The sequence below is a fragment of the Pseudorca crassidens genome, chromosome 18 (genome assembly GCF_039906515.1).
Source record: "Pseudorca crassidens isolate mPseCra1 chromosome 18, mPseCra1.hap1, whole genome shotgun sequence".
Classification (NCBI taxonomy): Eukaryota; Metazoa; Chordata; class Mammalia; order Artiodactyla; family Delphinidae; genus Pseudorca; species Pseudorca crassidens.
In genome coordinates this window covers 59,667,658-59,694,203 of record NC_090313.1, presented here as the reverse complement: position 1 = coordinate 59,694,203, position 26,546 = coordinate 59,667,658, and the positions used below count along the sequence as shown (strand labels likewise).

Here is a 26,546-nt window from a genome sequence, read left to right as displayed (position 1 = left end):
CACTGGTACTTGGCAGCAGGTAGGCCTTCCAGGAGCATCTGAACTCTCGGCACAAGGCAACCACTCCCACATACCACTCACCCTAGTTATGTTCCTCTAAGAGGATCCAAGGGCAAATGGTGCTCCCGTTCCCATCAGCTAGGATTGCTATTTGAAATTACCTCTAGAAAAATTCCCAGAGATAAGGCCATTGGGTTGGTCATTCCCACTGCAGAAGGTGTAAAAGTTTAAAAATCGCCCCTGAGAAGTTAGTCTATATTAAACATGGCCAGGCTCCATCATTCAATGCCTGCTTTCAGGTGGGCACTAGCCTAAAATCAGACCCAGAAATTTTTATTTTTTCTTTCTATTATAATCTTGACAGAATCACAGACCACTAGACTTCCACCCAGGAGAGAGGTCCAGAATCAAACTCCTTCCCTGGGTAGAAGAGAAATTTTTCTTCTCCAGACTGTTTTCCCCTTTGCCTCTTATCATTTCACAGATTTTGTTGTGAGTCCACAGGTCTTCAGTAAGAAATAATGACACCTCGATTTATCCTGTTCAAAGGCAGCACCCAGGACTTCCTTAGGTTACTCTTGAAAAGTGGATATTTAAAAAAAATTCCATATAGAAATGAACTCTTGAATGGTAAAGAGGATTTCATGCACAGAGGCAGGGATTCAATGTAATGAGCCTTTAAAAATAACTTAAGGAGCGCTGCTTTGAAGATTATCTTTTCCTAATTTGTTGTAAGTTTCTTAGTACTTTTTCCCTAAACCTTGATGTTTTTCAAAACTTTAGTTTTATTGATTTTTCTAAACAGCAGAAGAAACACCCTACCCCAAGTGTTTTAGTCCCTCATTCTCTCCACATACAAGTGTTTTCGAGGGATTGCCCTTCCTCGAAGAAGTGGTCTGTTTCCTTTGTCAGGAAAATGCTTTGAACTTGCTCTGTGACTCCTGGTTTCTGCTCTGATAGATCTATTCTTGGATCGAAGTTATGACTGAGTTGTATCCTGATATGGTTGAAAAAATCCACATTGGATCCTCATATGAGAAGTACCCACTTTATGTTTTAAAGGTATGTTGGGGGAAGAGTCATTGACCTTTCAACTTTGGGGGATGTGTTAATTCTCCAGCAGTGCTTGTTATTACTTGGATTTTTTTTTTTTGAGTTCTGGAAATATGTGTGTTATAAGTGTTCCTCAACTTTATTATCCAGCTATTTAGGGATTGGTTATTACCTTTAAATTTTTTTCCTTTACTAATGTAGTGTTGGTCTAACAGTATCAACTCTGTGACATAGATAAGCCATTTAACCTTCCTGGGCTTTAATGCCTACCTTCATAAAATGGGGGGAGTGGTCTAGATTAAATTTCAATCCTGTTTTATTAACACCACCACCTCTGACTAACTGACTTAGGCAAAAAAAAAAAAAAAGAGTAGGGGAATATGTGATTGAACAGATATTGACATTGATACAGTTTTTAGAAACAAAGAAAGAGTTGAACAGCGAAACTTAGGAAGGGATAGGAACCAGGGCAATGCTGGGATTTGGGGCAGCAGGGCTGATATGATAGCTTTTGCCTCAGTCACCACCTGTCTGGTTCTTTATTTTCAGTTGAATAAATTGGCCTTAGTAAAGTCAATGAATGTGGCCACAGGAAGAATATTGGGAGCCGTGAAACTAAACTAATTCCTGCCTGTTAAGTTCTAATTCTGCAGTTCTGTTTTTTTAACCACTCTTTCCCCGGAAGAAAAAAAAATAAAAATAAATGAAAAAGAAGCTCTGGAAAACAATTTAATCATTGGAAAAATACATCCGATTTAGGAACATTTAATTTATACATAGTTTCCCAACATTATCTAAATTGTGATAGGTGGGCCTCTTCGATCATCCAAAGATAAGATTTTGACTCAGGATTTCTGGGTTTTCATCTGTTCTGACAAGAACTTGCAGTGCACACTCAAGGCAGACGTAGGAAAATTGGGTGCTCTTGACAGCTGAGTTGGTCAACCAGACTGGATCCGTGTAATCATGGCCTACCCACTCACGACATTTACTTTCAGCCGTGTTGTGTGTACTCTTTGGAACTTGTGTTCCTGGGACCTAATGTACATGTTGGAGAACATGCTTTCTGCATGCATTACTCCCAATCGTACTCAACCAAGGATGTGCACATCATGTGAGTCTCTGGGATTCCTCCATCTTCCCAGCGTCAGGACCGGCACCAAGAGACTTTGCTCAGCACAGTAAAACAGAAGGTCGAGTAAGGCAACTAGTGCAGACAACTCAGGATTTCTTTTACACTGAGTGGATTAAATCAGCTGGGTAGTTCTCCTCTTTGTACAATTTGACCCTTTGTGGCCAAAGCCATCTGACTTTCTCACTTGCCTTCTTATTGGATATCACGAGCTCCGGGTTGGTTAAGAAGAACCTCCCTGAGTGGCATAGATGGCAGTTTAAAAATCGAACTCTCTCTTTTTCTTGTTTTGGAATTCCAACTCCACATATTTGTTTGAGTTTGCAACACTCTTCTCCCTTCCCTCCATACTCTAACATGTGTGTCTAACTAATGTTTAAAAGCAAATGAATTATGATTCATTTTGCTTGGAGGCGTTTTTGAGAATTCTTCTGAAGACATCAAAGCCTATCATGGAGGAAAGGTGGGGAGTTCTTATTCCAGGAAGCTGGCAGCTCCACTAGTCCCCCAGATGGTAAATCAGAATGAGGGCCCTGTCCCCAGATCTGTTGGTAATAAATTGCTGTGAAGCTAGATGTGTGCTTATTTTGGGGTGACATAGGGAAATAATCTACACATTAAGAGTGTGCACCCGGGGAAAATGGTGAGGGAATCCAAGTTTATCTTGGACCACTGGCTTTCCTCTCCCAAGCCTTTCTCTGTCCCATCCCTCCCACAGAAAGCTGTGTACCCAACACATAACCTCTTAATTCTAACTAGAGTGTGAAGGTATGGCCTGAAACACTAGTTCTCTGCTGTCTACTTCTACACCCACCTCATGCAGCTCTGGTATCGCAGGGGGATTGTGAGGGAATAAAAAGAGCTTTACACAAGACTAAATCAACTATACTTCAATAAAAAAATGTAAACATTAAAAAAAATAAAAGTTAAAGAAAAAAGAGTTTTAAATCGAGTCCTGGCTTCAGACCTCAGTCCCAACCCTCATCAGCTATGTGACCTTAGCTACTATCCTTTAATTACACCAGCTTTTAATTTCCCTTGAGAATTCTCAAAGGCATGCAGAGAATAATGCGTATTTCATAGATTTGCTAAAAGGATTAAGTAGAAGCACTATATATATGGAAGTTATTATCCTGAAGCGTCTTATTACTGTTTTTTGATTTTCTCTGTGCAGGTTTCTAGGAAAGAACAAAGGGCCAAAAATGCCATGTGGATTGACTGTGGAATCCATGCCAGAGAGTGGATCTCCCCTGCTTTCTGCTTGTGGTTCATAGCCTCTGTAAGTATTCACATTCTCTTAAGCCAGAGTTTCCCAATATGTGGCCTAAAACCACTTGCATCAGAATCAAGTGGCCTGTTTTTTAGATGCATTTTCCCAGGTCACATCCTAGAATTCGTGACTTAAAATGTCTGGAGGTGAGACTCGGGTATTTACAATCTTCACAATCTTCTCAGGTGACTTTTATGCATATTAAGTTTGAGAACCAAGACTTTAAGCATTTAAATTACACTAAAGATTGTCTGTCTTATCCTTTCTACATTTCTGGCTGGTGCTAAACACTGGAACATAATTAAGAAATAGTATGCCATTGTGGTATGTTTCCTAAGTAAGAGAAAGAACTGAAGCAATTATCGGAATTGAGTCCCAATGAATTTTTTTCTTTTGATTTGAATCATGCAGATACCTTTTGCCATATTCTGCCCTTAGAAATTGAACATAAAGCAACATTACAGAGCAGATCGTATTATCCCATATATCATAGTAGGGAATTTTGTCCCCGAAGAAGGCCTCGGCATCAAAAACTCCATATATGAGACAAAGAGTACACCATAAAAGTAAAAATTATAATGACTGTAAACCTCTATAATAAATGAAAACTGTTCAGAAAATTTTTGCAAATCATATATATGATCAGGGACTCATATCCAAAATATATAAATAACTTTTACAAATAAACAGTAAGAAGACAAATAAAAGACAATTTTGAATGGGCAAAATATCTGAAAGGACAATTCTCCAAAGAAGATATACAAATAGCCAATAAGCATTATGAAAAGATGCTCAACATCATTAGTCATTAGGGAAATATGAATCAAAACCACAATGAGATACCACTTCATACCCACCAGGATGGCTAAAATTTTAAAAAGACAGATAATAGCAAATATTGGTAAGAGTGTGGAAAAATTGGAACTCTCATCCACTGCTGTTGGGATCACAAAATGGTGCAGACACTTTAGAAAATAGTTTGGCAGTTCCTCAAAAGTTTAAGCATAGAGTTACCATTTGACCCTGCAATTCCACTCCTAGGTGTATAGCCAAGAGACTTGAACACGTATGTTTACAAATGTTCAAAGCAACATTATTCATAAGTCAAAAAGTGTAAACAATCCAAACGTCCATCAACTTATGAGTGGATAAATGGAATACAATGGAATACCATTCAGCAATGAAAAGGAATGAAGTACTGATTCATGCTACAACATGGATGAATCTTGAAAACATTATGCTAAGTGATAGAAGCCAGACACAAAAGGCCATATATTTTATTATTCCACTTACATGAAATGTCCAGAATGGGCATATCCACAGAGACAGAAAGTTAATTAGTGGTTGCCAGGCTGGGGGAAGAGGAGAAAGGAGAAGCGGGGTAATTCCTAATGGCTAAGGGGTTTTTGGTTTTTGGTGTTGGTGGGCAGGATGATAAAAATATTCTACAGATAGTGGTGATGGTTGCATAACTCTGTGGTATAAAATCCAGTGAATTGTGCACTTAAAAATGGTGAATTTTCTGGCATGTGAATTATATCTCAATAAAGCTGTTAAAAGCTAAGCACCCCTTCCTCTGGGATTTCAGCTGCAACCACACATGAAGGTAGGGCTTGACACACAGAGTATAAGCTATATTTCAGCCCTCACTCACCCATTCTGTTCGGAGCCCTGCTTATGAGACAAGAAATTCTCAGACTAACGTTGATCATCTCTCAGAGACTAACTTTTTGCTGAAAGACTCCCATCCAACCATAAAGAGAGTGAAAAGGACAAAAAAAACCAACCATAGCACATCTATTAAAATTTCAGCAAACATTGTAGAAATAAAAATGATAAATGCTTTATTATTTGAAAGAAAATAAGATCTCCTAATGTTTTTTTTCTGATAATGAATGCCACGTTATTACTGAAAAATGACTCTAACGTAAATTTACAAATTTGTAGCATAAAAATGTATTTAACTAGTCGCTCAACTATTTAAAAGATTGCCTCTTTCATTCTATAAAATTACTTCCTTTTCATTAAGTTTTTGTTTCTGACCTATAGTAGATTAAAAAGTAACTTGTACTTTTGCTTTCCTTTCTCCCATATTTACTAAGGGGTTATCTATGGCAAATAATTTAAATTTGACTATTATGGTTGTTCTAGGAAAATATGGATATAATATTTTAAATATTTAAAGAAAAGATGGTAAAGTTTTAGCTATAGCAAAGGTAAGATTTAAAAGACATTTTTCTTGGATATTAGGCCTTTATTGGTCATATCATTTGCAAATATTTTCTCACATTCAGTAGGTTGTCTTCTAGTTTTGTCGATGGTTTCCTTTTTTTCTTTTTTTTTTTTGTGAACCACTGCATTGTACACCTGTAACTTATATAAAATTGTACAGCACCTATACTTCAATTTTTAAAAAAGACATTTTCTTTTTATCAACAATGAAAAAATACTTAACAAAGTCTTTGAGTAAAGTTTAAATCAACAACTAATTGTGAACTAATCCACAAATTAAAATGTAACAATGTTGCCACAAATGAAGAACTTATACCAAAGCTTGGTTCTAGATGAAATGATCTAACTGGCTGAAATTTGTCTTTGTGCTTCTGCTACGTCTGTATTTGGTCATTTTGGAGTGAACTTCTCAGTCGTTGGAATGTGGATGTCCTTGGATCATGTTAAAATATGTGACCCTAAGCTGGGTATGACTCTAAAGCACAGAAGAGCAGTGTCAGATGATATCTGTTACGAAACTCATAGCCAGTACCTAGGAAAAGCTACCACTGGCTTTAAAGCCAAATGATCTGATGCTTGGGAAACGAACTCGATTCTAGCAGAAATTTAGCTCACAACTTATAAGGACAATGCAGAAAATATTATCTAGACATGTGTGGGAATAAGACAAGGTTAGTCTAAGCTTTGATTGAGATGGCTTATTGTGAAAAGAGTGGAAATATAGGTTTTTATTTCCTTAAATCTTTGTAGTGGGCTTTAGGCTTTAATAAAGAATTCTTTTTGTTTCTTGAAGGAAGTTTTAGAAAATAGATGGTTGAATTTTCTGCCTCCATAAATAGGAAGACCAATTGTCCCATGTCCAGGGCATTTACCACCACTTGGCAATATAGTACCCTAAGTTCAGACTTTTCAAGGAATTAATACTCTTCCTGAAAGTTGAATCTGCAAATCTAAACATCTGAAAATTTTTTTAAATAAAAAAATAGACTAAGTTTAATGGATATGAACTAGATGGATATTAACTAGACTTATTGTGGCGATCACTTCACTATATAGACAAATTTTGAATCATTATATTATACACCTTAAATTAATACAGTTGACCCTTGAACAATGCAGAGGTGAGGGGTGCCAACCCTCCCTACACTTGAAAATCCATGTATAACTTTACAGTCAGCCCTCCATATCCACAGTTCTGCATCTGTGGATTCAGTGAGCTGCAGATCATGTAGTACTATAAAAATCTGAAAAAAATTGCATACAAGTGGACCCACACAGTTCAAACCTGTGTTGCTCAAGGATTATATGTCAGTTATAGCTCAGTTAAAGAAGAAGACACAGACTAAGTTTAGAAGGACATAAAAGATATATCATCAAATATACTTGGTTTAATTTGTAGGTAACTCGTTTCCGTGAGCAAGAAAATCTGCCTACCAGTCTTCTGAGGCACATGGATTTCTATGTTATGCCGGTGGTTAACGTGGATGGTTATGACTACACGTGGAAAAAGGTAGGTGAAGGTAAAGAAAACAGAACAGGGGATACAGGATACATAGGCTGAATTATTTATAGAATCCTGGACCCTGGTATAATGGTTTTATTATGAAAAAACTTTTTTAATTCATTATGGAAAAGTTCAAACATATATGAGTGGGAATAATTGTATGGTAAACTCCTATGTACCCATCACACAGCCAATCAACTCATAGCCAATCTTTTTTTTTTTTTAGCCAATCTTTTTTCATCTATATCCCCAACTCCCTTCTATCTTACCCATATTATTTTGAAGCAAATCTCAGATACCATATCATTTCATCAATAAATATTTCAGTATGCCTCTCTAAAAGAGGTCTTAAAAAATAACTGTACAATTATACCTAAAAATGAACAATAATTATTTACTAGCATAAGATTTCCAAGCAGTGTTTAAATTTCCAATTGTATCATAACTTTTTAAAAAGTTTATTTCTTTGGTTCAGGATCCAAATAGGCTAATATATTGTGATTGGTTTATAGCTTTTATTTTTATTTTGATCTGTAGATTCTCTCTCCATCTCTCTTTTTCTCTATTTCCTTGCAATTTTTTCATTGAAGAAAAGAGCTTCCTGTTGTCTGGATTTGCTAATTGCTTTTCCATGTTCCTTTGTCCTCTGTATTTTCCAAAACCTTATATTTGGATTCTAGAAGCTTTATAAGATTCAGGTTTGACGTTTTTGGCAAGACTACTTCATTGTGATAGTGTGGTCTCCCAACAGGAGGTGCACAATGTCTGGCTGTATCTCTTTTTGTGATGTTAGCTACCTTGATGTGCAGTACCTACATCCGTTCATTCTTACTAGGAATCGTTTGAATGGTATTTTGATTGTAAAATCATGAGTTGCAAGAATTAGAACAGCATTCTAACCGAACGTGCATTGTAGCAGAATTGCATTCTAACCAATATGCGAATTTAATCCTAGTACCCTTTAACTCAATCATGAACATAAGTATGAATATCATGGTCCGTCTCATCTATACTGGAAACCATTACTATTTCTAATCCATCAACCTCATGATTCATGTAAAATTACTCAAGCAATATGAAGTACAGTCCTTTCTAATTTAATGAGGGGCACATAAAAACATAGTTGAACATATATGAAAAACCTTCTTGAATAGCACATACAAACACTAAGGGGAATAAGAATAATTGCAGTGATTAGATACATAAGGAATTATACAGGAATTTTTTTATGTAGAGGGTAATTTAAGCAGAAGAGATAGGAATAGTGAAGGAGATTGATGAAAAAGTCATCTCAGGGAAGACAAATACTGTGAGTAAAAGTTTGTCCATAGGAGTGAGCAAACCCTGAACTAAGTAAGTGAGAAATACCTAGTATAGTACCTAACACAAAATTGGTGTTCAGTAAATGGTCACATTTGTAGGTTGCTGTTACAATAAATTTATGCCTTCGCTGGAATCACAGTGGAATTCAGCCACCTTTTAGATATTCTTACTCCCCAACTGTCCTTTGTATCTTAACTCTGCCAATTAGTCCCTGAAGTGTGAGAACTTGATTTCCTCAGAACAACTGTTGCTACCAGAATCACAGGTCTGGGGTTGGAAGCAGACTGGGAGGCTTGGCGAAAGTGTTGGTGGAATAGGGAAAAGTGTGCCATGTCATCCCAACCCAGAACTTAAACAAAGTCTGTGCAACTGTTTACATGATCAAATTCCCAGATTACCCAAAGAACCCAATGGAGTATTTGCATTACGTTTAAAAACCAGAGTTGAATCAGTACAATCAAAGGAGCCATCAGGCTAGAGGTGTCTGCACAGCTCTGCCTCCTAAAGGTTTTTTTTTTTTTTTTTTTTTGCGGTACGCGGGCCTCTCACCACTGTGGCCTCTCGCGCTGCAGAGCACAGGCTCTGGATGCGCAGGCCCAGCGGCTACGGCTCACGGGCCCAGCCGCTCCGCGGCACGTGGGATCCTCCCGGACCAGGGCACGAACCCGCGTCCCCTGCATCGGCAGGTGGACTCTCAACCACTGCGCCACCAGGGAAGCCCCTCCTATAGGTTTTAAGTGAGTGTTGAATTCAATCTAAAGAGAGCATTGAAACTCATGACTCAACAATTTTGTATTATAATCATCAAGCTTGCTAAAAGACTTGATCTTAATTATTCCCACCACAAAAAAGAGATGATAATTTATGTGACATGATAGAGGTGCTATCCCCCAAATGGCAATCATATTACAATATGTAAATGTATCAAATCAACATGTTGAACACCTTAAATTTGTGCAATGTTATATGTCAAATACATTTCAATTAAAAAAATGACTCATAGTTTTAATTTGAGTTGAAACACCAAGTTATTTTACTTTTCACAGAAGGAACTTAAAATGACAATGCATAAAATTAAAGGAAACAAGGCCAAATAAGAAGGCCAGTAAGCAGCCTAGCAAAACCAAATGAAATGGTTTTTTTGTATAGGTCAAAGCTCATGAAATATCACCATTTCAGTTGATTCAAGTTTGAGTGAATCCAGCTGAGACCTGGATAGAACAGGGGCTATGCAAGAAGTACTGTGAAGACAGTGACAGGATAAAGAGATGAGTTGAAGGAGAGAAACACAACACTGTCCACTTAGGCTTTAAAAGTCGTGTCTTTCCTGAACTGCAAACATGGCTGCCCTGGTTACCTGTGTTTTGTTTATTTAGAATCGAATGTGGAGAAAGAACCGTTCTTTTCATGAAAACAATTCTTGCATCGGAACAGACCTGAACAGGAACTTTGCCTCCAAACACTGGTGTGGTAGGTTGTTTGCTTTATTTCTAACAAATGTCTCTTCATTTAAAAGGTGGTATTCCTAAAAGCTCATTAATTCAAACTGATTAGAGGGGAGGCCTATCTGAATCAGAAGATAATTTAGATAAGAAACTTTTTGGTTAAACGTAGTGCTATGAAGTTTGACTCAGATCAGCAAAACACCCTTACCCTGTTCCTCCCTGCCATGTCCATACCTTTAAAAGAAGGAAGTTGGATTAGTTCTTTAAGTTCCCTTCTAGCTTCAAAATTCTAAAATTCTATTTCTCTGAAATCATAAGGAAGTGACCACTAAATTTCCTACTTTCATCAACAAATAACATTCATTATGAGGCTATCAAAGGCTAGGGTTGGGTGGGTGCCTCTTATTTTCAATTGCTTTGGAAAATATTGACTTCTATAGTGCTGCAAAACATTTTGTGGGTTTTTTTTCCCTTTGGCTTGTGGGATCTTAGTTCCCCAACCAGGGATTAAACCCATGCCCCCTGCAGTGGAAGTGTGGAGTCCTAACCAATGGACCATCCTGGAATTCCCAGAACATTTTGTTTTGTATTCACTATTCACTTTCTTAAGTTCTTTCTTTCATGAATATCGTAAAGAGAAACTTGTGTCCAGCACTGTGGGAGCTCCTTGTTCCTTGATTCCAATGAGTTAAGACACTCAGTGAACACTGATTTAGGCATTTGGGGATATTGTCTGCTCTCAGGGAGGTAGGTGTTAGTTCACCACCCCCTCACTATGTTTCATAGTTACTACATTTAAGAAACAACTACAAAGCAACACTAAACTTAACGACTGAGCTGGAATCACCCATATTTTTGGAGGTGGGAGCATGTGACAACAAGGGAGCACAGCTATTGAAACCACAGAAACATCCTCTTCCTCCCATTCCTTTACTCTACACAGTCCTAGGTACATGATCTTCTGTATTTCCTTTTAAAAAAAGAAGTGAAAATTCATGATTTTGAACATTTCATCATTATCCCAAAGTAGATATGAAAACTTTTCGGTCGAGTACTTACCTTTTCTCTTCATTTCCTCCTTCCTCTAAGTCAGAAACCCCATGAGGGCAGTGACCACTATCCATTACCTAGTGCAGTACCTGACACACTGAGGGGTCTCTGAAAGCTATTCAAATGAACATGTGCATGAAATTAGTTGTTTTAAGAGAGCTACAGATAAAGTAAGTAAACAGCTGATCCTGCCTCAGGCTAAAGGGAATCACTTAGTGGTTTCTTCATAAGAGGCCGTTGTTAAGATTATTCAGTAAAAGTGCCCACTGTGCATTCTTTCATGTGTTTGTTGGCAATCTGTATATCTTCTTTGGAGATCATTAATCATTAGAGAAATGCAAATCAAAACTACAATGAGATATCATCTCACACCGGTCAGAATGGCCATCATCAAAAAAATCTAGAAACAATAAATGCTGGAGAGGGTGTGGAGAGAAGGGAACACTCCTGCACTGTTGATGGGAATGTAAATTGATACAGCCACTATAGAGAATAGCATGGAGGTTCCTTAAAAAACTAAAGATAGAACCACCATACGACCCAGCAATCCCACTACTGGGCATATACCCTGAGAAAACCATAATTCGAAAAGAGTCATGTACCAAAATGTTTATTGCAGCTCTATTTACAATAGCCAGGACATGGAAGCAACCTAAGTGTCCATCATCAGATGAATGGATAAAGAAGACGTGGCACATATATACAATGGAATATTACTCAGCCATAAAAGGAAACGAAATTGAGTTATTTGTAGTGAGGTGGATGGACCTAGAGTCTGTCATACAGAGTGAAGTAAGTCAGAAGGAGAAAAACAAATACAGTATGCTAACACATATATACGGAATCTAAGAAAAGAAAAAAAAAGGTCATGAAGAACCTAGGGGTAAGACGGGAATAAAGACACAGACCTACTAGAGAATGGACTTGAGGATATGGGGAGGGGGAAGGGTAAGCTGTGACAAAGTGAGAGAGTGGCATGGACATATATACACTACCAAACGTAAAATAGATAGCTAGTGGGAAGCAGCCTCATAGCACAGGGAGATCAGCTCAGTGCTTTGTGACCACCTAGAGGGGTGGGATAGGGAGGGTGGGAGGGAGGGAGACGCAAGAGGGAAGAGATACGGGAACATATGTATACGTATAACTGATTCACTTTGTTATAAAACAGAACCTAACACACCATTGTAAAGCAATTATACTCCAATAAAGATGTTTTAAAAAAAGTGCCCACTGAGGTGTAAAGACTGCCACAGCAGTGATAATTGGACAGGGAGCCAGAGAAACAGCAGCTAACATAAAAGACCTCTGAATAAATAGAGCTGACAGTTGCTAAGTGCTGAGTTTCATCCCCTGAGTTTCATTATCTACACATCGTGGATGAAGAAACCCAGACTTTAAAAGGTTAAGTCCCTTGCTCAAGAGCACAGAGCTAGGAAGTGGCAGAGCTGGGATATAAAGCCAGGCCGACTAACTCCAAGTTTGTTGAAATTCTTCTAAGTCTGACAATCACTCTTCAGTTATAAGTTCCCTTTTGGAACTTCTTTCATCCGCAAGCTCTTTTGCTGCTCTATTTTACTTAATGTTTTTCGTGGTAAAACTAGCATTACCTGGGCTTCCCTAGTGGCGCAGTGGTTGAGAGTCCGCCTGCCGATGCAGGGGACACGGGTTTGTGCCCCGGTCCGGGAGGATCCCACATGCCGTGGAGCAGCTGGGCCTGTAAGCCATGGCTGCTGAGCCTGCGCGCCTGGAGCCAGTGCTCCGCAACGGGAGAGGCCACAACAGTGAGAGGCCCGCGTACCGCAAAAAAAAAAAAAAAAAAAGAGAGAGAAAGGCAGGCTCTGTAAGGATAATAAGGATCATGGAGTAGCCCATGGAACCCAAGGACTGGGATGCAGGCAGACCTCGGAAACAGACTAGAACTGGGCCTGAGGCACTATAGGGAGCTCAATGGCTCCTTTCTTTCCCCACCTCATCTCTGCAATGCACACTGGCCTTCTCTGTGTCCCAATCCATGTGACGATGATGATGATGGTAATGCTGATAAACAAGTTATTAAACACTCAGTATACGCCAGCACTGGGAAAAGCATTTTATAATTTATCCATTTAGTAGATAAGGAAATTGAGGTATAGATAGGTTTAAAAAAATCAAGATTGCCTTGCCTCCTAGGGCATGCCCAATAATTCTACTCTTTCTCAACCACTCTAGAAGATTGATTGAAATGCAAGTGAGTGATAAACAGCTTAAACGCCAAAATAGAAGACTAGAACTTTTTAAAATTACTGTTGAGTCTTAACAATTACAGTGCCTTACTGGCATTTTAAAAAAATAAAATTAAACAGAAATATATTTGAAAGGAAAACTTCCAACATGTTAAGAGTTGACAGTGCCAGATGCCCATCTTGTGCCACAAGTGTTTTGTAAAATGTAAAATTCCCATTGAGTGAAAAGAGTTTGTCTTGCTTGGTTGCTCTGGGAAGCCAGAGAGCATATGGGTATTCAGATTTCCTGCTGGGCCACAAAAGTTCTGTTGATAGTACATAGAATGGGGATTCCAAACAGTCCTTATAATGGAAGTCTAAAAGTAGTGTCCAACGTAAGGCCTCATCTTTCATTACCGCCATTCATTCCTATAAAGGACTAATTTAGATTACATCAACTTTTGACTTATTGGTTAAAAAAAATTACCCAAGCCATATAGCTATTAAATGGCAAAGACAAGATTGAAATCAAGTGATGGGGTTTTTAACAATATGTTACATAGCCTCTTAGTGTAAAGAATGGTTATCACCAATGGTGCCCAATTTGAGTCTCCTAAAATAAGAGCATTTACTTCACAGGTTTGCCGTAAAGATTAAATGAGATATCGCCTGTAAGGCTTAGCAGAGTTCCTGACAGATAGCTTGTGCTCTTTGGATGTCAGCTGGTGATGTTATTGCTGTTATCTTCTTTGTTTTCCAGAGAGTAGCTTGACTGAAACTAGAATCTGCATCTTGATTTCAAGTTATCAGTGGAGGGATTCCGAATGGCGAAAGACAAGTGAGGGACCCAAATCGGGGCTAATAAACGGTTTCCAGGAGGGAAGAATCTTTCTGGGTCAGAGGTGGCTCCCTGGGGCTCTACCGCTGTGAATTAGGTACAGAGGAGAGAAGTGATGGGAGTCAGGCTACCATCCGAAGTGATGTTTTGTATAATTTCTCAAAGGAATGAACACATATTAGTCTAGCACCAAATATCGCCATTCCGTTTTACTTACTAAACCACGTTAGCAAGTTAGAAGTAGCACTGAAAGCAGACTTACATATTCTGAGTTCTCAAATGAGACTTTTATGAGCTGGATGAATTAGTGATTTTTAAGCTACACATATCAGAAAAAACAAACTTACAATGATGGAAGAAAATGGGGTTTATTTTTCTCTTGAAACCACAAGTTTGGAGGCAGAGCTGGCATTTCTGAGACTCTCTTAGCCACTTTCTCGGGGCTGCAAGATGGCTGCCCTCAGGCAGCAACTGTTGGATGGCTTGCTATGAGGGCATGTAAATATTTGAATTCAAAATAAACACAAACAACATTTAGGGGACATTAGAAATATGTTCTTTACAGAGCTCAAGTGAATCCATTTATCTAAAAATGTTACACCCTGTATATTAGGAGAATACATGGTCAGGGAGATCACAAATTACAATAGGTTGCATTATCTACTTATGATTCCACTCCATCAATTTCACTACAGAGGAAGGTGCCTCGAGTTTCTCGTGCTCGGAAACCTACTGTGGACTTTACCCTGAGTCGGAACCAGAAGTGAAGGCAGTGGCTGATTTCTTGAGAAGAAATATCAACCACATTAAAGCTTATGTCAGCATGCATTCGTACTCCCAGAAGATAGTGTTTCCGTATTCCTATAGCAGAAGCAAAAGCAAAGACCACGAGGAACTAGTAAGTGCTGCTTAATTTTCTCATTAGCATTTCAGAAGTAAAATAATACGTAGTTCAAGAATCAAAAACTGTGGGGGAAAACGTTCTGTAGAGGACAAAGGGGGATAGGTGCTTTATATCTTGATCTAACATTTCTGAGAGTCACCCTAGGTCAGGGTTCATTGAGAGATTGTAAAGGACTGAGCCTTATTTTGAGGACATGAACTTCCGTCTAGCAGAGGGGCTCTCTAGGAAGATGTCAGACTAGCTCTTGGAACCTCAGGAGGGAACCAGTCTACCTTGACCTAATCTACATATGAAGCCATATGAACAAGGACAGGGACAAGGCTTTCTGGAATTATTGGTCTGTTTGTAGGTGCTAGCTTTCTGCAACAGCCCGCCACATATCAAGTCTTAGCACAACACTTATCGATTTGATACTAGCATTGGGAATTGTTTATACACTGACCTTCCTAACTTGCAGGGGTTTGATCCTATTAAAAGTAACTCCAATTTCAGCATTGAGGCAAGACCTCCCTCCTTTTGTGGAATGCGGTGGATGATACAGTGAGTTCAAAGAGGACTCGCAGTTGGCTACCCCCCCATCACTTTTTGGTCCCAGATAGTCTATGCTGGGGTTAATGGCAAAGGATGCAAGGGTTCTTGATGGATTGTGGCTAGGTTTGGACAAATCCTCATCCCAGATGCTCTCTGGGATGGAAGGGCTATGGCAACACAATGGAAGTGCTATAGCAACAGTCCACTTCTTGCCCAAGGTCTGATCTTTATGTACTGGTTTGTTTCTTATTGACTTGTTTTGGTCTGGTTCTCTTAACAGAATAAACTGTAGCCACATTAGGGGCTAGCAATTCCTGATGACAAATATAAAGTTATTTGCAGTTGCTAAGAATAACTCATTTAGAACAGAAACATCCTTGATACTTATGATTCCTTTTTCCTCTCGAGGGAAAACGTTTAAGGAAAGCTCCTTTATTGGTGTTACCTTTGAAGAAGTGAGAGGATATTCATCGTGATCTGGAAGTAGACTTAGTGTGATTTTGAATTATTTTTGGATTACTATCATCACAAGTGTTTGTTGAGAGTTATTATGTGTAAAATACTGTGTTGATGGACATTGAAAGAAGCATCAGGTAGGACCCTGTCCTTTAAGAGAATATGAAATGGTTAGGGAGCTCAGCCATTAGCAATTGTTACAGATAGCTGTACTGTAAGGTATAGTAACTACTAAGTAAGTGACACAGATGGTACAACTCACTTCTGACTGGGATAACTAGGAGTGGCCTCATTAATTCATTCAGAAGGAAACAGATAAGTGAGGGGATAAAGTCCCTGTCCCGAGGGCTTATAATCTATTAAGGTGTGACATAATGTAAAGAAAAAGGAATGATAAAGTGCCAGTGAAGTGAAGGAACAGGCACAATTTCAGCCAGATGCTGAAAGATAGGATTTCTGTAAGTGGACCCGGAGGGGAAGACTTTCTAAGCTGAGGCCAAGGTTCTCCCCACAGGAAGTATGTTCAGGGGAATGTAGGGTCAAAAAAAGGAAGTTGATCCCTCAGAAAGTAGATGAGGTCAGCCTGTGAAGGAGAGGTCACCTAGTCTGAATGTCAGAATCAATTTACATTTTATTCTGTAGATCAGGGGGTTCCGTTAAAACTTTTGAGCAGAGGAATGGCACAACATCATATCCACTGATATTCATCAGGTCCTTCAAGGGAGGGACAGTGAATACCATGATGCAAGTGCCAATTTCAGAAAAGATCTGCATAAGCTAGAAACGAAAATAGTGGAACAGGGGACTTTGTTACTATCCTGCAGCACACCAGGGATATAAACTTTTTTATTTGATGAGTCTTTGGGAGGCATTAGACATTTTACACGAAAAGGAAATAGAGTTTGTGAGAAGAATGAGGAGGGATTCATACATTGCTGACATACGTGTATTGTTTAGAGAAGCTGGGTTTAAAGTTTGGTGACAATTTTGTCTAGTTGTTTGCCTTTGAAATATAGTTAGACTTTGTTTTACAGTATAATTTTGTTACATATACTTTGTTTTACAAAATAAATGAATTCCTAAAAAAGGCATATGAGAATTATTTTTTCTTCAACTTAAATAAAATTTCAATATATTGGAAGAGTCTGTGTCTAAAGCCACCCAACTGTGATTTCCGTAAAGAGAAGAACATTTTTAAAAGTTAATTTATTCTTCTCAATTTATCTCTTGGATAAATGCAGATTTTTTCATATATACAATTCTCCCCACACCCCGGCTCTATTGAGATATAATTAATTGACTTGTAACATTGTGTAAGTACAAGGTGTACAATGTGACGATTTGATACACATATATATTGTGAAATGATTACCACAATAAAGTTAATGAACACGTTCGTCACCTCACATAATTAGTTTCTTCCTTTGTGGTGAGAACACTTAAAATCTACTCTCTTAGCAACTTTCAAGTATATAATACAGTATTGTTAACTATAGTCACCAGGCTGTATTTTAGATTCTCAGAACTTACTCTTCTTATAACTGGAAGTTTGTATCCTTTGACCAGCATCTCCACATTCTCCTCCCTCCACCACCCCCAGCCCCTGGCAACAACCATTCTGCTGTTTCTTCATATATACAGTTTGATTGAATAAATATATGATTGGGTTTTTGTGTTTTTTTAAGAAACTTCTACCTGTCTTGTTTTAAAGCTGTACATTAACTGAAATTCCATATCTTATTGATTTCAGTCTCTAGTGGCCAGTGAAGCAGTCCGTGCTATTGAGAATACTAATAAAAATACCAGATATACACATGGCAGTGGTTCAGAAAGTTTATGTAAGTATTTCTTCTTAAGATCTTAGGGGACTGTGAGGTACTAAAGAAATTTGTGTTTGGTTTTTCTGTGTGGATTTAATTTTTCTAAGTGGAATCTTTAAACATGGTCCCATGTAAAACAATTGGATTATAACAGTTAGAATTGGAAGCATGATAGCTATGACAGTACTGAACAAGGCTATATTAATACATAAATATACTAAAAAGAAACCAAAATGATACTTAAGAAATTATGCTCAGTGCTATAGAGTAGGGATTATAGAATTGGTATCACACTAGTTGAGTGAAACAGAAAAAGTCATAAAGGGTCAAAAGAATGTTTAAGATGCCCAGGGCCACCATGTAAGGTTGTGCAGGTTGAACACTGTACAAATCTAGGAATACCATTTACATTAGATGCTTTTTTAGGGGCAACCTGTGTCCAAGAGTATAGCTCATGGCACACTACAGTTGAATGTCCTTTGTTTGTATCACACTGATGGAACATGTGTGTGGCAAGCTCTTAACAAATATTTTAAATTAATTTCTGCTGGGAGATATTTGTTGAGGGACTCCTTTGTATCCACAGTGGGATAACAGACAATTTTGCTCTTTTTGAAACTGGAAGGGGAGATGGGAGAAGAGAAACAGAAAATAAGCGTGTAACAAGGTATCAGCAAACTATAACCCATAGGCCAAATCCAGCCCACTGCTTGTTTTTGGATAGCCTGTAAGCTAAGAATGGTTTTTCCATTTCTTAAATGGTTGAAGAAAACCAAAAGAAGAATAAGATTTTGTGACATGCGAAAATTACGTAAAATTCAAATTTCAGTGTCCACAAATAAAGCTTTATTCAAACACAGCCACACTCATTCATTTGCATATTGTCTATATAGCTTTCAGGACAGTGGAGTTGAGTAGTTCTGACATAGACTATGTGGCCCTCAAAGCCTAAAATATTATCTGGTCCTTCACAGAAAAAGTTCGCCAATCTCCAATGTAAACAATTAAATAGTAAAATATAGTGTAATCCCACTGATAAGCGAACAACATAATATTAGCGTATAGGTTTGAAAATGACTGCCTGAGAGAGAGGCAGCTTAGCTCAGGTGGCCTGGAAAGGTCTTCCTCGGCAGGTGACACGTCTGGGAGACCTACCCAGTAAGTGGCTGCCAAACAAAGGTGTGGGAAAAAACCAGGGAGAGGAAATGGCATGTGAACAGGCTTTGAGATAATATGTGCCAAGTCCCAGAGTTTCCTTTAACAGGTATGATTTATAGGGGGATAAAAACACATTCGTATTAATAATCACATCCATATTATTTTCAGTAAATTACTTGAGCACCAAAGGTCTATTAGTAGAAAGTCCAGAATCTTCCTTTTCCTCCTCAATCATCCCAAATTATCTCAGGACAAACTGAGGCCAGATTGGTCCACGTGGTGTCTCTGTCTCTTGCTGTCACTGGTCTATCTCTGCCTTTGCCGACCCAGGTCCTTGCTCTGGGTCACAACTTCCGTTCATAATTCAGAGCTTTCTTGATTCCCATCCTCTCTCTCCTGTTGTTCCCCAAAGCATGACCATAGTGCCTCAGGGCTGGAGGCAATTCTAGAGCAACTTCTTGTTTTGACGAAATCATTCCATCTCCAGGCATGCATTCATTCAATACAAATCTGTGTGTGTGTGTGTGTGTGTGTGTGTGTGTGTGTGTCTGTGTGTGTGCATGCGTGCGCACGTGTACATAAGTATAAAAAAAATTCTGGAAGAATAAATGCCAAATATTAATAATAGCTATCAGAAATATTTGCTGAAAGAATAACAACTAATCCACTGTTGATGGATATTTTTCAATACTTCAGTATAAACAGTGCTTCAGTAAACACCTTTGTCATTAATTCAAGTATAGGTATTGGAAGGAGGAAAAATGATCACTTTGCATATTATATGAGTGTCTACCTGGAAAACACAAAAATAGAGTAACAAAGAGTTGAGTAAGGTGGCTGACTATGAACTAAATATAAACGAATCTATAACTTACTTATATACCAAAAACAATCAGGAAGAAAGTAAAATGGAAAAAAGATCCTACTGCCCCCCCAATATACATGTATACACATGCAGACGTGTACATATAGATACATACATATATAGATTCATTGTTAAATGTATATATGTGCGCACACAAATCCATATGATCTCTATGAAAAACCTAGAAAACTTTACTGGTGTACATAAATGAAGACAAATAAAAGGAGAAACCCACTACGGTTTTGAGTGGAAAAGCAATACAAAAAAAAGTGCTAGTCATTCTAAATTAGTTTGTATATTTAATGCAGTCCCAATGAACACTTAAATGACTTTGAACTTCATTTGAAAGAATACATTTGGTAGAAGAGCTTGTAAAATTCTGAAAAATAAGATTAATAAGAGAGAATTTGCTCCAACCAAGTATTAAAACACATTATAAACCTGTCATAGTTGCAGGGGGTTTTTGTTTTAATTATACTAATTATAAAGACACAAAGAAGCAATTATGGATAAACAAGAAGGTTCAATGTAAAGGAACTGAGCCTGGAAGTGACATCATTAGAAGGGAATAGTGAGTACAGAAAGACACTCAGATATATAAGATCTAGTATCTCATAAAGAAGGCATTTCAAACAGTTAAGAATGTTAGACATTGTTCAATTAATAGAGTTGGAAAAACTGGTGAGTTACTTAGAAAAAAATTGTACTTAGATTACTAACATGTCTTTCTCCAAAATAAATTCCAGATACATAAAATATTTTAACATAAAAACACTGCCATAAACCAAGTTGAAGGCTAAATGACCAAATAAGAAAAAAAATTCTCCACATATTACACAGGGCTAATAACACTTATGCTGCTTTTATAAGTAATCTATAAAATGAATCAAGAAGAAAAATGAGCAAAGACAATTGATAAAAATATAAAGATGGTCAATAAATATACAAAAAAATGTTCAACTCACTGATAATCAAACATAAAGACAACTTGATATTATTTTTCACCCACAAAATTGCCAGAAATGTATAATTCACATGGATGGTATGGGAATGGACCATGGGCATATTCATATCCTGCTAATGGAGGTATAAATTAGTTCAATTCTTTTGAAGGCTATTTGGCAACGTGCAGCACAACAGCACAACGTGCAGCTCTCCAAATAAATAATTATTAAAATTAATTACATCCAGCTTTACAGAGCAATGCTATGAGATCATTAAAAATGATAAGGTAGGGCTTCCCTGGTGGTGCAGTGGTCAAGAATCCACCTGCCAAAGCAGGGGTTATGGGTTCGAGCCCTGGTGCGGGAAGATCCCACATGCCACGGAACAGCTAAGCCTGTATGCCACAACTACTGAGACCATGTGCCACAACTACTGAAGCCCGCGTGCCTAGAGCCCATGCTCCGCAACAAGAGAAGCCACCGCAATGAGAAGCCTGCACACCGCAACTAGAGAAAGCCCGCGCGCAGCAAGGAAGACCCAATGCAGCCAAAAATTAAAGAAAAAAAATGATAAGGTAGATTTGAACTGATTAATACATAAAGCTGGCCAGGATAGATTATGTTTAGGAATGTTCCTGAATATCTTGTATAGAATGATCTTATTTATGTAGGAAAAATATGTTAAAGTATGCAATGAAAAAGAAAGCACTAGAATATAAATGGTGACCATCACTCCTTGGTAGGGTTATATGGGTAATTTTTATTTTCTTCCCTAACCTGCTTTCCTTCAATCTCTATTTTCTTCCACAAATTTAAGATTATTTAATAATCAGAAAAAAGCAAAACTATTTTCATTTTTAGGGAAAAAAATCCCATCTTGTTAGTTAACTTGAAACATCTGTATTTCAAAAAGTTATTTCTTTTTTCTTTTTGTAGATCTAGCTCCTGGAGGTTCGGATGACTGGATCCATGACTTGGGCATCAAATATTCGTTTACAATTGAACTTCGAGATACAGGCAGATACGGATTCTTGCTGCCAGAGAGTTACATCAAACCCACTTGTACAGAAGCTTTCGCTGCTGTCTCTAAAATAGCTTGGCATGTCATCAGGAATGTTTAATGCCCTTGATTTTTTCACTCTGTTCCCATATTTTAATTTACTGATTCCAGCCAAACCAAATCTTTGTATCAGTTTCTTTTTAAGTTTTATCAGTTTTCATAAAAGGGTTTCCCATTCCTCGGTTTTGTCAAAGAACAAAATAAATGCTACCTTAAAATTAAGGCAGACAAGGATTCACATTTCTTTTTCCTTTTTTTTTTTTTTGAGAGGCTAGGTACTGATTTTTTTCTTTGATTCGCGACATTTGACTAGACATCTCAAGCAATTGTAATACCTACTTTCATGCAGAGCATTGCATCCTGAACAAGAAAAGGAAAGGCTGTCACAAGTATACATTAAAGATTTCTGCTCCAAATTTACAGTAAGTTTCTGCTAACGCCTTTAAAAACACACCCGTGCATTCCGTTTGCTCCACTGTAATAGACGATGGCCGAGAAAGCAGAGGAGTGTGAAAAACAGGACAAATACCGCCTGCCACTCCAGTTCAGCTGCTCAATAAAAACGTTGAGCGAATGAATGCAGTTATCTTCGACAACAAACGTGGCATTTTTGCATATTCACAACAGCTGTCTATTGTAAGAAATTATGTAATAAAAGTAGAAAACGCTTTCTCTTAAATCCACTGTTAATTGGGAATTTTCTCTCTCCCGGGTTCCCGGTTTCTTTTCCAGGGCTAGCTCGTTAGGCACAGGTTTTTTGATTTCGACAGCTCGCCTAGGAAGCGACGTTACGCCCAGGGGGCGCGTCCACAAAGGGGCGGTGCATACGCGCTGACGACTAATCTAGCAGCCGGAAGCTGCCTCGGTCTACAGGGGAACAGGGCGAGCTCTTGATTTCCGGCGGCATTTTGAGGCGATCCTCTTAGCGGCCTGATAGTGTTTTCCTTGTCTCTTCTTACTCTCCAGTCTCTCTTCGTTCCTTTTTTTCCTACGTCCCAGGCTCGCTTGACCCTGGCGAAGGGGCAGGCGGGTTCCGCTCCCCAGCCATCCCGGAGTCCCTCGGTAGCCGAGGACAGGTTCCCGGGAGCCGCGCGCACCTCCTTCTCGCTGTCGTCTTCCCGGGGCCAGGCGCGGGGACAGAGAGTCGCCTCCCCCGCTCCTTGGAGCGGCGGCGGCGGTGCCACCTCCGGACTGCGCTTGCGAAAGGAGCTCAGCGAGGAGGTAAGTTTGAACTCCGTGAATTGGCGTGGGTACCGGGGGAAAGGCGTTGGGTGGGCCCGGGATGGGGAGGCCCTGCTTGTCCTCCATCCCTGCTTGGGTCACGCCAGAATTTTGAGCTCTCCTTGAGCATTCCACCCTTAACTCTGCAATAGATTCCTGTGCTCCTGACTGGTTTCTCGCCCTGGTTCTTATTCTGGCGAGTTTGACTAAGGGGGCAAGTGGATTCAGACTGGAGGCTTTGCTGGGTCACTACCATTTGATGCGAGCCTGGGAACTCTTGCGCGGTATTCGCATTGGTATGAGATGGAAGGGTGCCGGAGTATGGTCTTAGATTGAGAAGCTCCCTCGTTACAAATTCCAGACCCGTTAGGGAAAGGTATCTTACTTTTGGTTATATTTGGTCTTGGTTATTTCCCGGCAGTGATTACGACGCAGGTGCTCGGAGTTGAGGAGTGTTACTTTATCTTCACAGTCCCTAGGTAGTTACTTTTGGCAACTATCTGTCAGAAACCCGTAAAGGTGAATGAAAGGAGAGGCTCTGATGTTTGGCATTGTCTCTTTCTAAATAGCTTAAAATAATTTATGTGGCTGGAAAATTATTCAGAGTCGATATCACGTGAATGATATCGGTAGGATCTTGTTTGTGGAGCGTAGTGTCGAGCCATTCGGTTATATCCCGAGGTTTTCAGATAATTTGAACTACTTTGAAAATTATGGGCGTACGCAACCTCTTCAGGTTTTTGATTGTTTTGAAGAAATAATTTAAAAGTTTGGAAAAATCTTCACACCTCAGGTTTTCAAAGTTTTGCCAAAAATACTGTTGCAGTAAATCCAAATGCTTATGCAGTACAATCCATGCGTATGTATGTGGTGCCGGTTCTCGGAGTCTGGTTCTGCAGTGTTTGAAATTACTGACTTTAGAACCTAAGCGACAATGTTTTGGACAGTTTTGTGGACATATCTCTAGATTTTCGAATAATTTAGAATTTAATGAAATATTTCGATTATAACATGACAGTTTCACAAAGAGACTAAGAATGTAGGTGCAGGTATGTAGCAATTTGTGTCTAAAAATAGTTGTATTTTGAAACTAAGACTTTTACTGTGGGAATCTGGGAGGATCTAGTTTTTTCAGGTGCATGCCTCTTACGCGCTTCCTAACTATCGGTGATTCGAAATGAACATTGATTGCGTATTTTAAGATATGCAAATTTATCTAATTTTCATATTTATAAATTAAAACTAAAATCCCACAGGTGGATGCTATTTTACTTTCTGTACAAGTTATCAAACATTTAATAAGTTATCGGTGTTAACTTGTATTGTAATATGCACTGACATTTACATATAGAAAGCAGTTGTTTAACATTTATTTATAGAATTGGTTTTCAGTAAATTTTAGTCTTTCCTACCTCCCACTCTGCTTTTCATATAGAGTTGAGTTGGAGCTTTTTCAGCAGATACTTAGTAGCAGTTGAAATGTTAACTGGTGTTGGTATATATAAAGTGTCTTCTATTCTTTTTTTGGTCGTTTTGTATGTTGCAGTTCTGTTTACTTCACTTTATAGTAGTTGCCAGCATGGGATATTCTCCCTGCATAGTCTTTTTAACAAAATGTATTTTCTGCACAATGCTACAATATTGCCTTCCTCACACCTGTGTAGTCAGTTTAGTGCTGACGATTCTGTTTTGAATTCAGTTTGAAATTGTTTTAGTCTATCTACATATAAGCAATTGGCAAGATTGTTCAAGAAAGTTCTTTTTTTCTTAAAATATGTTAAGAAAAAATTCTCTCACACTATGCAACAAATAAACTTAACTGTTTTTCTTTCAAAACTAAGAAATATAAATATGAAGAGGTCTTATTTTTAATATAACACTTTTAATTTTAGGATGCCAGTGGATATTTATTCTCCTACCAGTTAGTACCAGTAATTATGTAGCTTTAATTGCTTAGTTATTTCACAGTTTCCTAATATTATGGTGCTACTTATCCAGATTAAAGTGTTTTATGCTTTCATTTATGCTACTGGAAGATGAGAACTCAAAAAGATGTAATTGTGGATTGCAGTGAGAATACTAGAACTAATAAGTTTTACTGACAAGATTTTAGTAATCAGGGTTCAGAAATAATTTAAAAAGAGGCCCCTGTGTTTCTCCCTTCTCAGTCATATTTATAGCATGAAGCTATGAGTACATTGTGATATTTGTAAGTTTCCGGGGGAAGGAGGACATTTCCCATTTATTAAGACTTTTTGTTGTGTCTTAGTAGATTTAAACTTTGTGTCCCATGTTTTTCATTTTCTTTATGCCGCGCGGCTTGTGGGATCTTAGTTCCTTTGACCAGGGATCGAACCTGGGCCCTTGGCAGTGAGAGCTCAGAGTCCTAACCGCTGAACCGCCAGGGAATTCCCTTCATTTTCTTTTTCAGTTGAAAAAATATTAAAACTTCTGATATTTATTTACTCTGCAAATGGAGAGGAGAAATAGGAGAATAACTCAACAGACTTTTACCACTGTCACTCTGGCTTTGCTAATAATGCTCGTGTTTGGGAAAGACATGATAATGTGAGTGGGAGTGTGATGGTTACTTAAAACTAAAGAATAAATTGAAAACTGAGGGAAAGCCTTCAAAGTCTCTGAGATAGGGAAGACTTTAATATTTATATTTTTTCTTACTGTTTCTAATTTTTCTCATATATTTTGAAGCATTTACTTCTTATTGAAGTCTGTTCAGATATTAATTGAAACAGTTTTCCTCCTCTCATTCAAATCTACATTTTATTCTTTTGTGGTTTATCTTTCTCTTTGGGCCCAAATTTTTAGAGTGAAAATTCTAATCATCATATTAGATGGTAACATAGTTTTAAATTAATATATAGGAGCAAATGTTTTCCTCGTGTACTGTAGGTTATGTGTATATATTTAGAAAAATGGGATTTAAAATATTATATTTTGTATTTGCAGGCATAAGGCATTTTATCTGTGCAAAAATCATAAATGTTTCATAATAATATTTAGATAATTTGTTGACTACTGATAGAAGTTCCTAGATAGATGATCAGAAGAATTTCTGTTTCTGTCAATTAGAAAAGTTCAATTTCTACTTTTTCTTTTATTGCCTCAGGGTTTCTTTTCTTTCTTCTTTTTTCCTGTCTAGGACCTCCCTGTAACCTAGACCTGGTCCTCAAACTCAGTGTCATTTTAGGCCAAGGTCTGACACAGTTGGACTCTCTGAGAAAAGAGAATACGTCTTTACTTCATTGCTGTTCTTCCCTGAGTTGGAAGACTCAACAGTAGCAGAAGTAAAACTCCTGGGATAATCACTATGTAGGTGAATCTTGTAGTTCTTGATGTCACCTGTAAGAGCTACTTTGTCTCTGTTGGAAGGAACTTTTTTAGTGTCAAGAATACAAGTAAAGGGATAAGATTGGATCATTAGTCCTCACTTGATTGTCTGTCGCAGTCCAAACCCTTTGAAGTCTTCAAAGCTTATGTTAGGGATCTAGGATGGGAGAGAAGCTGTGAGACCCTGC

The 26,546-nt window shown here is 38.2% G+C and overlaps 2 protein-coding genes across 9 annotated transcripts in view; both read left to right on the top strand.

The window, feature by feature from the left end:
• Window positions 1–22,011, top strand: part of CPB2 (carboxypeptidase B2) — a 39,999-nt gene extending 17,988 nt beyond the window's left edge. Inside the window, exons 5-11 of the mRNA XM_067713036.1 lie at window positions 961–1,062; window positions 3,360–3,464; window positions 7,087–7,197; window positions 9,891–9,984; window positions 14,747–14,949; window positions 17,693–17,780; window positions 21,666–22,011. Coding sequence (XP_067569137.1) covers window positions 961–1,062; window positions 3,360–3,464; window positions 7,087–7,197; window positions 9,891–9,984; window positions 14,747–14,949; window positions 17,693–17,780; window positions 21,666–21,850 — 888 coding nt within the window. The 3' untranslated portion in view covers window positions 21,851–22,011. The remainder of the gene's footprint in view (window positions 1–960; window positions 1,063–3,359; window positions 3,465–7,086; window positions 7,198–9,890; window positions 9,985–14,746; window positions 14,950–17,692; window positions 17,781–21,665) is intronic.
• A 633-nt stretch (window positions 22,012–22,644) lies between these two features.
• ZC3H13 (zinc finger CCCH-type containing 13) overlaps window positions 22,645–26,546 on the top strand; it is a 91,617-nt gene continuing 87,715 nt past the window's right edge. For 4 of the 8 annotated variants that reach the window (XM_067713549.1, XM_067713552.1, XM_067713551.1 and 1 more), the window contains exon 1: window positions 22,645–23,010. The gene's annotated coding sequence lies outside the window, so the exon portion shown is untranslated. Of the gene's footprint in view, window positions 23,011–26,170; window positions 26,341–26,546 lie in introns of all 8 variants that reach the window. The other 4 variants (XM_067713548.1, XM_067713547.1, XM_067713554.1 and 1 more) reach the window with 2 other exon arrangements.